This window comes from Leptodactylus fuscus, chromosome 1 (genome assembly GCF_031893055.1).
Source record: "Leptodactylus fuscus isolate aLepFus1 chromosome 1, aLepFus1.hap2, whole genome shotgun sequence".
NCBI classification, from domain to species: Eukaryota; Metazoa; Chordata; class Amphibia; order Anura; family Leptodactylidae; genus Leptodactylus; species Leptodactylus fuscus.
Genome location: NC_134265.1, coordinates 277,210,395 through 277,226,412, shown reverse-complemented (window position 1 = coordinate 277,226,412; position 16,018 = coordinate 277,210,395). Strand labels below are relative to the sequence as shown.

Here is a 16,018-nt window from a genome sequence, read left to right as displayed (position 1 = left end):
GTGGTGTCTCCGCAGTCTCCTAGCGATCCTTAGAACTGTACTCGACTCTGCTGACCAGCTTCTCCTGTTTCTTCACCCACTGAGGAGAGTAGTTTTTGGGTTTTCTGGTTCCACTGCAACTTGGGGTGTACTGAGTGGGTGACGTTCTCTGGGCAGCTGAGGTTTCTGGGTCCCAGAATTTACCAAGTCCAACTCCACAATCAGAAGCACTGACAAAGACCTCTAGTGCCTGGTTCCGTTCTGGAGAGTGTTGATCGATCAGTGCTGTTTTGCCTCAGTGTGTAGGGGATTCTGGTTGCCCGGGACTAACGGTCCACTACTGTTATACTAGTTTCCTAACACTAACATCACTATGTGGGGGTCATATACTGTGTGGAATCCATATTATTTGTTGGGGGCTAGTAAGCCACATTACATTACTTTGTTCTGTCTTTGGCAGAAAGGTCCACAGCAGTCTCCAGGTACGGATACGGTACTGGGGATCTTCCAGCTGAAGACACAACAGACAGCTATAGAGGGCTCACAATGGTAGTGCTTGTGACTGGGCCCCTAAACCAGGAGGCCTCATAGGCCCTGTCACCATACTACTGCCTCCAGGTGTAGGTAATTGAGTACTTACCTATTTTTCCTGCAAAGCGCTGGTGTAGCGCCCAGCTGTGTACCTCTTTTAATGTCCTTCCAGCCATACTGTCTACCCTGCTCTATGGTATCACTTGTGGCACCATAGCGCAAGTGACATGGTATCTGGCAGGCAAAAATAGAGGTGCCCAGCGAGGCACCACATCATCACTATTCACCAGAATTGTGTGGCCTGGACTGAATGTGATATAAACAGGTGGTGGGGTGGAGAGAACTATTACCTTTTGGGGTGGGTCCTCAATATCTCTGTTGGAGGGACGAATAGGACACTATTACCTATGAAGGGACTGTTACCTTTAGAGGGGAGATAATTAGGACACCATTACCTACGTGTATTAACAACAAGTTAACATCAGCCTTATGGTAACTCTCAACAGGCTATAAATGTAACTATACATAACTGGTATAGATACATTTATACAGTCGCAGAATTACGGCCCACTGAAGACAACCATAAGGCTGATGTAGCCCTCGGTAGAAATTAGTTTGACATTCCTGGTTTACTGCATGTACAGGTGTAGCGAAAACTATTATTCTGGAGGGACATTTCATCAAAGAAAACCATGTAAAAACCAGTAAACGCTGCAGCATCCATATGTGAAAACTGACTTCTATGCACATAGCCTCATAGTTCTAAATCTTAATTCATAGATTTCTATTCTAAGACATGTAAAATATTCATATCTATGCTGAGTTTAAAAGCCTAAAAACACCAACTAAATGCTTTTACGTAATAAAACTCTATGCTGGCTATAATATAGATGTAGTGCCCCCTGGTGGCTGTATTTATCCATGCAAACTAAAAACTTCAAAAGTGTTACCCCTTTTACAGCAACATAGGCATAGCTAAAACATACATAGCAAAACGATGGAAAAAGGAAAGACACACGAGTCTGGGAAAAAAGAAAGGTTTACTGCAAGTATAAAAGTATTTTGATAGTGAATAAAACAGTTCTACCTGGATATATAATACACCAATAGAACAAAACAGGAACAAAACTAGTGTCAATGCAAACAAAACAACTCTAAACAGAAAGGTTAAGCGAGGAACAAAACTGCAAGAATTTGTCCAAAGAAATCACCTACAAGGGGGGGGGGGGTTGTGTTCATTGAAACTTCAGTTTGAGAGTTACCGATTACTCTGTATTTTGTGGACCGTTTACTCACTTTAAGGAACCTTTCAATATTAGAGGGACCACCTATCACCTCTCCTGACAGGTGTATATTAGTAGCTATTTATATTCCCTATGAAATAACTATTCTTATAAATCTGGTGACAAGACCAACAGGAAGCCATACTAAATACTGTATTACCCGTACAAATGACCATGTCACCCTTTCCTTCTCCAATCGATAATATTTTCATTGGAATTCATATTTGAACTAGATATATCTTTTAATAACGCCTCAGGTAATATCTCACCTTAGGTCTTACTTTCCATATACATTCACTTTATATATCTCACACGTTAGAAAAATAGAATTCATATCAAAGTAGGGCTAATAAGTCTGACAGCTAGGGAAATAGATGTGTTAGACTATGGGACAGATTTGACAACCCAATAACAGTGGATCACTAGAGAATATTAGCTTCTTGTGTTCTGGTATATAACGTAGTGGCCGCCACTTGTGGATGAAATGCTGTGACCACCAAGGACTACACGACTGTAAAGGTGTTTGTGTATAACCACTTTATCAATGGCGGCTACAGACAAACGGCTTTTGCTCACATGTAGCTGCTGCTGCTACTACATTACAAGGCATCCTTAGGCTACATGCACATGGCCAGAGTGAAAGAAACGGCTGTGAATAATGGATGAAATGGTCTGGTTTTCTTTTTTTAACAGGCGTTTTGCTTCCATCCTACACCCTGAATAGACTAAAGTCAAAGAGGGATCCCTGAAAACAGCCAGAAATAGGACTTCCTATTATTTGATGGCCAGTATTCACACATTTTTTTTATGGACTGAATACACTAATAGTCCTCTGTTGTTCTTAAAATGGCATTGTGTGCATGTAGCCTTGTATATATAAACTTCTATATTATCTGAAACCTTCCAACCAATACTGATTTTTTTTATAAAGCTGTTCACTTTACTTATCACAACACATTAAGATATGGAAGGACATTTGTATTTGCTGCAGAAACAAATCTACTTTGATGTATGGAACCGTTTTTAGCCAGGACAAGCCATTGGTTTTGGAATCTTAGTAAATATTAAAGGCAGGGATTAGCAAGAATGTGACTATTTCCTGTGACTAGATGACCACTGAGTGATGGCTTAGAAATGGTTGTAAAAAATATAGAAGCAATATTTATTTACTCTCTTTTTTCATGCGAAAGGGAGCCCTAGCTGAGCTGCTTTGTAAAGAAATGTTCACACTTGCACCACTGTTCGCCCTTTGGGATTTTGCTGAAAAGTCAGAAAAACTGCTTGGGGACAGCTTGCTGGCAGTCAGTTTAAAACCCCATTCCTTTCAAAGGGTTTTTAAAGCAAACCGCTGGTGTCCATATGCAGCATCTCCGCCGTGAAACCGTTTTTTTGTGCCAGTCACAAAGTCAGACATATAGGACTTAGTGTCCGTGTAGAAAAGATGGTTTCACGGCAGAAAGGCTACATACAGACACCGGCAGTTTGCTTTAAAAACCCATTGAAATGGGACCGCCGGCAAGCCATCCCCAGGCAGTTTTTCCTCTCTTTTCAGTGGAATCACAAAGGGCGGACAGCGGCACAAGTGTGAATGCTCCATAAGAGCTCTGGAGGTTGACACAAGCTATAGTACTGAATTGTACAAGAATAATATGTCACCAATACTTTATATCAAACCAGTCACAGTGGATTTTAGGGGATGTTATACTAACCACCAACATACCCTTAAATTGTCACATAGATGCACCATTTTTGATATCGAGTTTCCTTGTTACAGACTCACTTTAATCTAGAAATGGGGCACCATAGGGTGTGAATGTCTAAACCTTTCAATCCAGACCTATATGAAATACATTTTCCTTATGATAAGTAATCTTTATTGGGAAACTGGAAAATCCTTTCAGAATGCCTAATAAACAATAATAGGGCAGTAGGGGGTCTCTATTCAAGTGGTAGGTATATAGTAAGACGTACTTCACTGCTACAACCGGGCTGATAAAACTCAATGGTGCTAAAGCAGGCTTGAAAATGGTGAAACGGCAACAAAGCAGAAATACTTTGTGCAAAAGGTTATCTTAGTTGGTTTCAGATAAACTGTAATTATTGCTCCAAAAACATGCAATAGCCAAAACTATACGAACAATAAACATGAAATGCACACAGTGAGTGAATATCTTACAAGCCGAAGTATGATAGTGTCAAAGTGTTGAACATCTGAACCCATTGCCAGCAATGGACATCACATAGAACCAAACAACAATATAGACTGCCTACAGATATAAACCATTAAGGTTTACTAAACACCTCCTGGTTAAGGACTTGTTTCTCTCTTACAAGTGCATGTTGAAGATGATCTTTGCTTCCAGCAGGATCATAACCAGGAGAGATTGCAAGTTTGAGGTTTGTGTCCACGGAAGGATGAGTACATTATAGAAACAGAAAATTCTGCCTTTAAGGGGATCTGCATATAAAGTGATCTTGTGAAATATGAGATCATAAATAAATACCTTATAAAAGGGCTGTATACTGGGCGCTATGCTGGAGTTTCAAAGTATGGGCACATGCACACACTTTTTTTTTTTTTTTAATTGTCCATAGTGTGTCCACTAACCACTGGTGATAAAAAAACAAAACAAAACTGTGCACAGGGCCAAGTGCTGTCAAGGAGATAACTGGAAGAAATCATGGACTGCACATGACAAGGGCTATTCTAGTCTGCAAACACACCAGAACAGTGCATTATGCTATTTATTTTATGCTATGTCTCTGAATAAAAACTAATGTGTTTACGGCCCAATTCACACAGTCCATGTGCTGTCCAAGCCTAGTCCATGCAGACTGCACAGACAAAATGCAGCAGTCTGAATAAGCACTAATACAGATCTTCAACTGGTACCGATTCTTCTTACCCTATAGGACATTGCAATCCCTTCAGCTTCTATACCCTAACTAACCCCTCCTTCACAGGACCAAGAACAGCCAAGCCAAGAAATCTCACAAATTCCAGTTCACATTGCATGAAACTTCTGCAAGATAGCTTGGGAGACTGCTACCAACATTACAAATGGACATAAATCTGTGGCAAATACACAAAGCAAAATATCAAATACGCTAATGGATTAAAACTTATTGCAGGACACTAGATCCCATACACACAAAATGAAGAGTCAGCGGAATATCTTATGTGTATGGGGGACTGCGTCAGATGGAAGGATTAGGTCAAATGTCACCTGTAAACAGAAGAGAGATGCCATGATTACTACCCTCTGCCCACTGTCAGCACATCCATGCTCAGTCAAACCAAGCTTCGGTGTGTATGAGGGAGTCAGGGGAATAGCTGTTGGCTGAAGAAGCCTATGGAGGTGTACAGACTCTTTCCAATTTTACTAAGGGAAAAATGAAGTGCCGTTTCCTGCAATAAATTCTACACCATGTGCATTAAAGGCATCAAGATTGTGCCAAAGATAGAAATGCTTTCTATTGGACTCCAAATATTCAGTCATAACATACAGACTAAGTGAGAGATGAAAATACATGTTAACACTGGATTAGAGGGCAAATCCATGACAATACCTCTGCCCACTTTTGGTATAAACATACATAGAATCTGATTGTCAGTTAGCCTTAGTAAAAGAAATACAGACATTGAACTGAACATTACATAAAGAATGCTTTGGGGAAATCTTCATTAAATAATACAAGGTACCCAGGGTCTTGAATATATAAATTAGGATTATTTTGATGCCGCTAGAGTGTCAGCATGACATCAGGGTCACTGAGGAGATGTTTGATCTGGTCGTGGAACTTTTCTCTATATTGGTTGAATAGCATGATACTCTCGGGTTCTTCTTTAAGCCAAAACTTGTCAAATTCATACAGAAGATAGCCTGAAACAGAAGTCAACTATTAAAAAAGCTGATAACTACTTCATAAATAAAATGTAATAAAAATACGGTCATCTCAGTACCATACAACATTGTTCGAACAGATTTAATTCTGGCTTTGGGGCCAAGGATATACTGTAGGTCTCATATGGACAGTTCATACAATTGGGTAAACAGTCTTATTTTCATTAATATATTGAGCAAACCTGCAAGAAGTCTCTGATTAGAATGCAAAGTTTGCCTGTATATGGTACTGCCAGTATCTTGAATAGTTCACCAATTTCTGTTATATGCAGAATATGGCTATGTAAAACAGGAGCTACACTTTCAAGTATATCTATAATTATATAGAAAATTATTATAATGCTGGAGTGTACAAAATCTGCTAAACATCTATGCACTGGGATACAGAGTGTCCTGCTTGTTCTTCTAAGGTCCTGCATACTGTAAGAGAATAAGTGTTGTAGAATCATCAGCCAGAACAGCCAGTAGGTTAAGCTAGGTTCACACTTGTGCTGGGCTCACCAGGGTACACGGACAACGAAGAGCCCATTCGTTACCTGTGGACCCCATGACCATTGGTTTTCGTCCGTTTTTATACCAAAACTGGGGGAGACAGAGAACTTTTCTCTCTACCAATTTTAAAGAGGATTCTCCTCACACAGAGGTGAACCTAGTCTAAAGCCATCTCAATCTCTCAGGTTAGGTTCACCTATACATCAGAGTATCTGTTGGACTACACCATAGAAACTGCCAAAAATCACAGAGAAAAGTCCTGCACAGAGGACTTTTGTCTCAGCCAGTTTTAGTATAAAAAAAACGTCAGAAACCTGAAGAACACCCAGTGTACCACATTATATTTTATGGGGTCTGTGGGTAACCACTGTTTTAGCAGACAGGCTCTCCATCATTCGGGTTCCCCGGCGAACTCAAAAGACAGAAAACATGGGGCCACACGGTGGCTCAGTGGTTAGCACTGCAGCCTTGCAGCGCTGTAGTCCTGGTGTTCAAATCCCGCCAAGGGCAGAAAACCATCTGCAAGGAGTTTGTATGTTCTCCCCGTGTTTGCATGGATTTCCATCCCATATTCCAAAGACATACTGATAGGGAAAAAATGTACATTGTGAGCTCTGTGTGGGGCTCACAATCTACATAAAAAAAATAAAAAAAAAAGACAGAAAACATGGCACAAGTGTGAACCTAGCCTTAGGATAGGATCTTCAGAATAAGTGATCTGTGTGAGATTGGTGGGGGCCAACGCCCGTATCCTGCACTCATCAGCTGTTCCAAGCAGCCACTGATGGAATCTATATAGGGGACGGAGACAAAAGCAGAAGGTTCCTAGCAGCCGTGCTGGAGTACTGTAGCTCTGCTCCTACTAACTGGCAAACTGCTCCTGATCACCTGATAGCTGCTCCTTATCTCCTGATCAACTGTATGCACAAAGCAATGATCAGAAATAAGTGTTCTTACAAGTACTTCACCCATAAATGTCTTTTGTGGGTAAAGCCCTTCAAGATATAGAGAAGAAGACTTTATCCTAGAGCACAGATATGATCAGTCTGCAACATGGACAGTGGCTGGCTTGAAAGCAAAATCTATATAACTGAAAGTAATATGCAATAATTCAAGTATTTCAAGGATTTATAAGTAATCTATAGTCAATAACAGAGAGAACTACTTTCAGTCCAGCTGTTTTATCAGTATAACTAAATCATATTTCATATGTCTTATAAATGTGAATTTCATTTTATGTACTGGGATAAGAGGACCTCCAACAGTTCTTAAATCATTTAATTTATGCTGCTCCATGGATTCTGGCACAATTGGCATTTTTCCTCTACTCCCACCGTTCCTGAAAAATCAATGTTGTTAGCCTTGATGCATGATATACTATTTAGGCTCTGTACTGTTAGGAGGGCAGTGTCAGGCAGGAGCAGGTAAGGGGTGTGATTCTGAGTTCTTACACCGGCTGTCTATGACTAGAGCTCTAAATAATGTTCCCTGCCTGAACATCACAGAGCTTAGATCGCACGTAGGGCACCAAAACTAACTGCGTTTGTGGCTGCTGAACGGTGGAGGTTAGAGAAAAAATATTTAGTAACAGATGATAAGAACTTGAATGGGTGGAGGTGGTGAAATATGCCATAACACTAAGTTATGGCGACCTACAGATGATTCATTACTGTACTTTTATAATAAAAATATGTATATTACATGTTTATACATCCACTATTATTTAAAACAACAATACCATGAATACATAGACACAACTTACAAAAGAACTGATGAAAGCATTTAATCTCAGGGAACCCCGGTACAATGTTATAGAAGTGAGACTTCAGAGCACCATTCTTGAGTAAACTGTATGCCATTTCTGTCAGATTGATGCCAACAATAGCATAGGAATACCTATAAAGACAGTGTTTTTGTCATTTTCGTATGTGTAACTAATTGCAAAAAGAATAAGCGTTAAATAGAAGTCAGCAGACCCCATCAATGTCGCTAATCCCCCACACAGTGAATAATCCTAGAAGATGCATCCAGTCACTCTACAAGAAACAGAAACCATCTGTGGTAGCCATGGCTGGTTTTGCCTTCTATATTTTCAATTACATATCACTCAAAGAAATCACATGGATATCACTACGCAAATATGAATGAAGCATAAAGCTGTCGATATATACTAGTATCTTAAAAAATGTGTTACATTTTAATAGGCTTACCCAAGTTTTGGATGATTGGAATGAGACAGTATTACACGAGCTTCCTCTGTGTAATTTCTACTGAAGTACCTACAAAAACAAGATACAAGAGCAAATCACTGAATTAAAATACAGGAGTCCACTTACATTTCTCATTAAACTAATTTAATACAATATCGAAACAAGCTAGCAAATAACTTGACAGGATGCCATTTGCATCACAGCCACACACAGAGATGTGAATCTTGCAACAAAGTAACCTAATGTTTTCTTGAAAAGTTGGTCATCAAGTAGATATGTTACACTGAAAGGCCCACTAAAGTCTATAGAGAAAATTGTCAAAGCCAGAACCTGTATTTGGATAAAATGTCATAGATGACATGGCAAAGCAGCACTGCAAACCAAAACAAGACACAAGTACAGATGTTGTATGTTCATATAGATGAATAGCAAACTTACAACACCCCAAAATGATACAGGTTTGATTTTTCTTCACTTAGAGAAGTTAATGTAACAAAATCAACTACCACACCAGGAAACTACATGCATGAACAAGTGGAGACAAAAACAACACACGATGTATGATGGAAATGCTTTTAGGGTGAATGCAATGGAAAGAAAAGTAAACACAGAATGAGCATAGATATAAATTATTTATAGAATATTATATTATATGACATATTTAGTTATGACCTATGGTATTTTTCAAAAGGAAATCACACCATACTGTCCATCTACTGTAAATCAGGAATAGTTAATTATCCAATGACTACAACCACTGAATAGGTGTAGATTTATCTACAATAGGTAATTGACAAGTTCTAGGTTCCCAGAAGAAATGGCAACCATATTTTGGGTTATTCTCTATTGATATTAAAGGGGTTGGCCACTTTCAGACCAATATTGAGAAACAAATGTTACTGTTTATACAATAAAAGGATATACAATTTTCCAATATACTTTCTGTATCAATTCCTCCCGGTTTTCTAGATCTCTGCCTACAGTCATTCATTCTGTTACTTCTAGTGGATAAAAGTCTGTCCATGGTCATGTGATGTACGGTCCATGGTCATGTGATGTACAGTCCATGGTCATGTGATGAGCACGCAGGTGCACAGCTGATTACCAGGCAGCTGTCTGATTGTGCTGTGACGGTAACGAGCTGTGCACCTGTGTGCACATGACCATGGACCATAAATCACATGACCATGGACCGTACGTCACATGACCATGGTCAGAGTTGTATCCACTAGAAGTAACAGAATGAACAGAATGAATGACAGCAATTTGTCCATCACCTATTAATATAACCCAATCACTCACTTTAGAAGCAGCAGAGAATACCAGCCTTTACAAAACTGAAAGGGAACCTGTCCAGATAAATATTCTGTCTGATCTGTGGGCAACATTTAATAAAGCAAGGAAGTGCTAAGTAGATTTATATGTGGATTTTCTGGTAAAAAGATCCAGTATAATTTGTACTTTATTCACTTAAATCTCTGCTCATTCAGGGCTTAGGAGTCAGGGGTTCGATTCTGTGATTGACAGCCCTTTTTGTATAGGTGCACATCTAAAGATATCTGTCAATCACTGACTATGACCACCCATTTGCACAAAATGAGAAGGGATTTAAATGTTATACAGAATTTTTTTTTTCCCACAAAGCTATCAATTTGCTCATCTTGCTAAATAAAGGGAGTCTGTCAGCAGCAAGTCAGTTATATGTGGAGGCATTTCTACAGTTTACAAAAATGCCTCTGTTATTCAGCTTTGGAGCTCCAAATCACCATTTTATTCATATACAAATAAGAAGAAACGTCCTTTGCCTAGAAATTTAGAGTCAAGACCAAAGTCCAAGCAAGCTAAGCCATGCCTCCAAAGTATTTATATCTTCATTTGCAGATGAATAAAACTATGATTTACATAAAAACGGGGCTCTGAAGCTGAGTAACAGATGTATATATCAAAACTGTAGAAACACCTCTACAAGGTACTGGGATTAGGTTACTGTTGATAGACAGTATCATATGTTCAGTGTTTCATTTACATTTCCCATCACTACCCTAAAGATTAGCCAAAGAAACTGAACTTACAATAAATTGGCTAGACCCAGGAAGCCCATGCCACGGAAATCTGTCTTCGGATCCTCACCCTGAAAGCCAATATCACCCCACTGCTTAGTAATTCTGGAAGTCAGCTTCTCATGTGGCATGAGCAAGTCCCAAAGCTGAAAAAACAATATAAAACAAAGCTAAAATGACCATAAAAATCTCCTTTAATAATAAAATTTTAACAACTCTCATCCCCATACAACAAAAGTAGAACTTACAGCTCTAAGTGGCCTGCACTGCTGCTTTTAAACCTGTAGCATGTCAACTATCCTTGTAGGTTTCACTCACTACTTTTAATACAACCTTTTATGCAATGGAAAAGGTTAAAAGCTGCAAAAGATCACCAGTTATTGTAGGAGGAACCTAAATAATCCCAGCTGTTGCACTTGACGCTGTGTGAGTTGTACCACAGAGTGGCCCCCACTGAGGCTCGGTTGCCCAAGGGCCCACATAACCCACCCTGGAGCTGGCCCAACTGTATGCTTCAAAAGATCACATAAATGATAACATATGGCCTGGTAGTCCAACAGAATTGGCATAAAAGGGAATGTTGGTCAAGTATAAAAGCTGTGACTCGATAGTTCACTCAAACTGGATGCATGCAAGTAGAGATGCCTGAAGAATAGAGAGGAGCGAACACTATTCGATACAGCCGTTTCGAATAGCACGCACGCATAGGAATGAATGGAAGCGCTGGCTGCGTCCATTCATTCCTATGGGTGTGTTCTATTCGAAACGGGAGTTTCGAATAGTGTTCGCTCAGCTCTACTGAAGACCCAAAGTCCTGGCTGGTGCAGGAACATGGCTATGAGGGGGTTACTGACCTCCAGTAGCTGTTTCTCATGCTCAGGATTGTCAGAGTCATACGGCAGTTTCCTTATGTTCTCCACATCCAAATATAGCTTCTTATACCCAGAAATCTGTAATAAGCATATCCTTAGGTTTATCTGAATCCTGAAAGACAAGGCAGATATTTTGTTCACTAAAGTCAATTCAAGGTTTTCACACTTTCACAGTACAATTCCAGGGTCAATGTCATTCTGAGGATATTTCTAGGATGCGATTACAAACAAGGTACAAACCTTTTATCTTTTTCCACATTGATCTTCTTTTCTTGTACAATATCAGATAAATATCTGTCAACTTCATTTTCAGCAATATTAACAGCACATCTCAGCACCTGTTGAAATATTAGAAAAATGAGTTCATGTAAAATAACTCATATACCACATACCTATACGGATAGTTACATATAGTCGCACTTAATGTACTGATGCAGTTGTCTTCAAATGAGCAGAGATGAAAGGGTGAGGCACAAGACAGAGAGTGGTACTGCTCCAAACACCATCCACCTGCTCATTCATAGGTGAATCAAATATTTCTAAGGCCGTATACTCATAAAATGACAAATAAAATTTTCACTACGCATTGCTTATGTACAACAGTCCTCTTATGTTAGCATCAATTTTCCTTCAGCTACCAGCTCTGTAATACTCGTACTGTGTTCCAGTGCAGATGTGAACTTAGCCTAAGGATGAAGACACATGTTGAAGCTAGTCGAGTAACACCTATGATGTGACTAAATGCCGTCTGGTCGTGAAAGTCACCAAAAGAATTAATCATTGTTGATGGTCACACGATTCTGTGGGTAAAACCTGCAAAACTGTAGCAATTACACAACCTCTTCAGTTCTCCCATACAGCCCATCTTCCTGCATGCCATTTGCCAATTTTTCTAGAATGCAAGTATTTACTCAAACAGATGTAAGGAATAGTGACAGGTGCTCTTTAAAGAGATCCAGGTATGGGGAGAAGGGTCCTGTACGCTTCTCCCCTTCTCATTCAAGGGAGTCTATCCCCTCCCATAGAATATTTAACTGCCTCCACCCTGTTACAGAGAACATTACAGTGATAAACAACATCATTTTTCTTTTATGCAAATGAGGCAGTTATTGCACTGGGGGTTGGGCCTTTAGTACACAGACTACAAAATTAGCAGACACCAACAGTGCCCAATTGACCCCTTTGACTATAATGGGATCTGCTGGGTGTCCATTCTTTTAAACTGAAACCACTTGATGAAAAAGTCAGACTTGCAGCACTTTTTCATCTGTTAATTTTCAATGGACACCAAGGCTGAATCTCTGAACAGAGACATGTAGCCTAAAACAGATGCAGTGTCACAAATACACTTGACAATGTCTCTTACCTTACTTTTTGAGTGTTCCAAGGAATACTCTAAGACAGAAAAACAAAAGTTATTTAACCACTTTATCATTATACTAGTATACATGTTCTACCTTGAAATGCGGCAGTCTGTTTTCAGAGCCATTATAATCACAAGCACTTTATTCTTCATGCAGAAGACTTCCTGGTCACCGACATACAAATGTCCATTTGTCACAGAGGACTTACCAATGTGTCTTATAGTTCTGAGCAGATTTAGTACAGTACTTTTATAATGCAGGTAACATGAAGCACATAAATGGCTGGAAGCCTCCCCCTTTGTGTCACTATTTCTAGTTCTCAAATTTGCAGCGATTTTGTGAACCAGCATTTTTATGCAACCCCAGATTTATATTTAACTATTTATATTATAATATAATTAGACTGTACATTGAAAATCAACCCAAAGCTTCTCGCACTGCATAATCTGCTTTGTAGAATTTCCCTGACAGTTCCTCAATATAGGGTAGTATTTCAGACAGAATAAATAAATCTATCTTAAACAGGTTGTCCAGGGTGTAATTTTTATGGCCTATCTGACCAACTTGACATGCTGTAACATTGGTGGATGTTGGGATTTAAATACGTTCAGGAGTTGAGCAGGTGTTATAGCACGGGGGTTCCTGCTCTTTCACACAGTAGATACCTAGCAGTGAGATATCTCTGATAGCAGGCACTTAACCCCTGAGGAGCCATAGTCAAATATCGACATGGAGCACCTGAAGGATTCCAATATTTGTCCCCGAATGCTATCGTACGGTAATATTATAGGAGTAGTTGCAGTAATCGCAGGTTAGCTTTGATATTGCTCTGTTTGGACGAGAGAAGTCATGTTTTTTGAAATCGGACCCGTTTACAGTTTACTTTTTCACTTAAAACAACAGAAGAATAGATGATTTAATAGAATAATACCTATCCTATGTGTTCGTCGAGCGCCATCCTTGGAACCGTCACAAATCCTCTGCAGCTCACATTTGCCATCGATCTGCCTCAGAAACCACTTCAACCAAAATCTAAAGTAATTGCTGTAGAGATACTGCCAGATGTAGAGAACCATCCTAGATTAGTAAAAAGAATGTGTTAATACCTGTACAAATAGAGAAGACTGTGATCATTGTATATATATATATATATATATATATATATATATTAAAAAAAGCCTTTTATTCATAACAGTGAAAGGGTCTCTCATTGATACAACATTAAGCACTGTACACAGTGGAGTTCTCCTCTTTGATCACTTTGGAGGACCCAAACCTTCCATATGTTCAATGGGCAGCCTTTCATCTGCCATGTAATATTATATTTTTCGGCAGAGGCTAGAAAAGGCTTCATCTGGTAACAACAGTGGATAACTTCCACTTAAAAAGAGGATTCTCTTAGACAACCACTTCACACCTGTTACACATAAGATCTATTGTCTGAAAACGATGTCCCTCAAACTTCCCAAAAACCTGTACTTTAACCAAGAGGACATGTTTATTCAACCGTAAGAAGGGAGATGAGCATCTGTCACATTACTACGGTAGCAGCAGATTATCTTCTAGAAGAACAAAATATACAAATCTAACACACTGGTTCCTTATCTCCTGTCATCTGCCATCTTGGGACAATCAGCACTGCCCGTTACAGTAACACATATGGTCAGTACATGTATTACTTTTTTACAAAATAAATCAAAACTTAAAGGATTTGCCTGAGTCTACAATACTGATGAACCCCACCAATGAGCTTGTAGTGTTTGGGTTAGACCCAGTAAGCTGATCTGCAAGGGTTCCTTGTGTAAGATCTGATATTGGTGGCACATCCTAAGGGCAGGTGATCCAAGATCATAGTCCAGGAAACCCCTTTCTGTTATGAGTTTCCACATATCTTCACACAACCACTGGTTTCATTGTGTAAGGGCATCCTCATAGCACACCAGGAATGGGACATGATCTCACAGGAAGAGGAAACAATTGTTTACAGCTGACACAAACACGGCCAAACAAGTATGCAGTGACTGACGTGTCATGTGCAGGACCCCTTTAAGTGCCCGCCTGTATCTAGTCACATACACCATATGTCAGCTGTGCTCTTAACCCACAAACTGCTCTGGAAATGGAATGGCTCTGCCGGCAAACGGTGACATGTTGCAGGAAAACTACACGGCCCTCACCTTGTCTGACAGCAAACTCCGTTTCAGTCGGTACCGCACGTATAGAAATCAATGTGTACACGAAAGCTGTCAGTCTACGTCACGGTACTAACGAACTGTTACATCCGAGGTAAAACTCTAGGAGCCATGTTGTTGGCGCCGCCTCCATAGAATCCAGTGGATCATTGACTTCACAAAAATGGCTTCTGTTTGAGACACAAGTATTTGTCTCGCGCTCGCGCTCTAATCGTGTGACGCAGTTATAAGTGCGACTAGAATACCGTCTCTATGGAGATTAAAAGAAAAAAAAAATCTGAGCGGCTCTGTAGTGAGGGAATTCATTGCATTCTGTTCTCTAGGGATTTTATATTGCTCAAGGTAGTGAAAGCACACAGCATGCTGGGAGTTGTAGTTCCATTACCACTAAAGGGCCAACACTGCTGGGGCAGCGCCACCTACTGGATCCACGCTACACCTAGTTATAACCATTCCATTCTAGATTCAACCCAGTCAGCACCTTTGGCCAGGGCATGGCTGCTCAACTACTTCTGACCAAGATTTGCCATGGGGGTTAGGTCAGAGCTGAACATGCCCAGTATGTACTGTATTTTTCTAACCATTAGACAATAAAAAATAGGAAGAAATATATCATATTAATTTTACCTTCCTGGGAGGTCAAATGGAGTAGAGGTGTCAATTCTCCCAAGGATAGGCCACAAAAAGATGATATAGGTCATCCAACAAATTGCAATGGTGACTAGGGTGCAGTTACTATTACCTCCTCAACATAGCATCACATAAGTAAAGATCAGTGGCGTATCTAGGAATGGCGGAGCCCCGTGGCAAACTTATGACATGCCCCCGCCCCACACGCCCGCCGAAGACCCTGAACGACCCCCCACCCACATTCCTGCACTCTCTATTATTCCCCTTAGTGGCTCCTGTGCACAGTATTATAACCCACAGCCCCCTGCACACAGTATTATACCCCATAGTGGCCCCTACACACAGTACTATAGCCCATAGTGGTCCCCGCACACAGTATTATATCCCATAGTGGCCCCTGCACACAGTATTATACCCCATAGTGGCCCCTACACACAGTACTATAGCCCATAGTGGTTCCCGCACACAGTATTATAGCCCATAGTGGTTCCCGCACACAG

At 40.1% G+C, this 16,018-nt stretch overlaps 1 protein-coding gene across 1 annotated transcript; it reads right to left on the bottom strand.

The window, feature by feature from the left end:
- Positions 1-5,459: 5,459 nt before the first annotated feature.
- On the bottom strand, positions 5,460-15,013 carry ELMOD2 (ELMO domain containing 2). The gene is made up of 9 exons (XM_075287627.1): positions 14,874-15,013; positions 13,628-13,773; positions 12,699-12,727; positions 11,573-11,670; positions 11,315-11,444; positions 10,473-10,606; positions 8,401-8,469; positions 7,953-8,086; positions 5,460-5,677 (listed from the first exon to the last, which is right to left on the bottom strand). Exons 2-9 carry the CDS (start codon positions 13,770-13,772, stop codon positions 5,538-5,540), a joined length of 879 nt encoding a protein of 292 aa, XP_075143728.1. The 5' UTR covers position 13,773; positions 14,874-15,013; the 3' UTR covers positions 5,460-5,537.
- Positions 15,014-16,018: the final 1,005 nt, after the last annotated feature.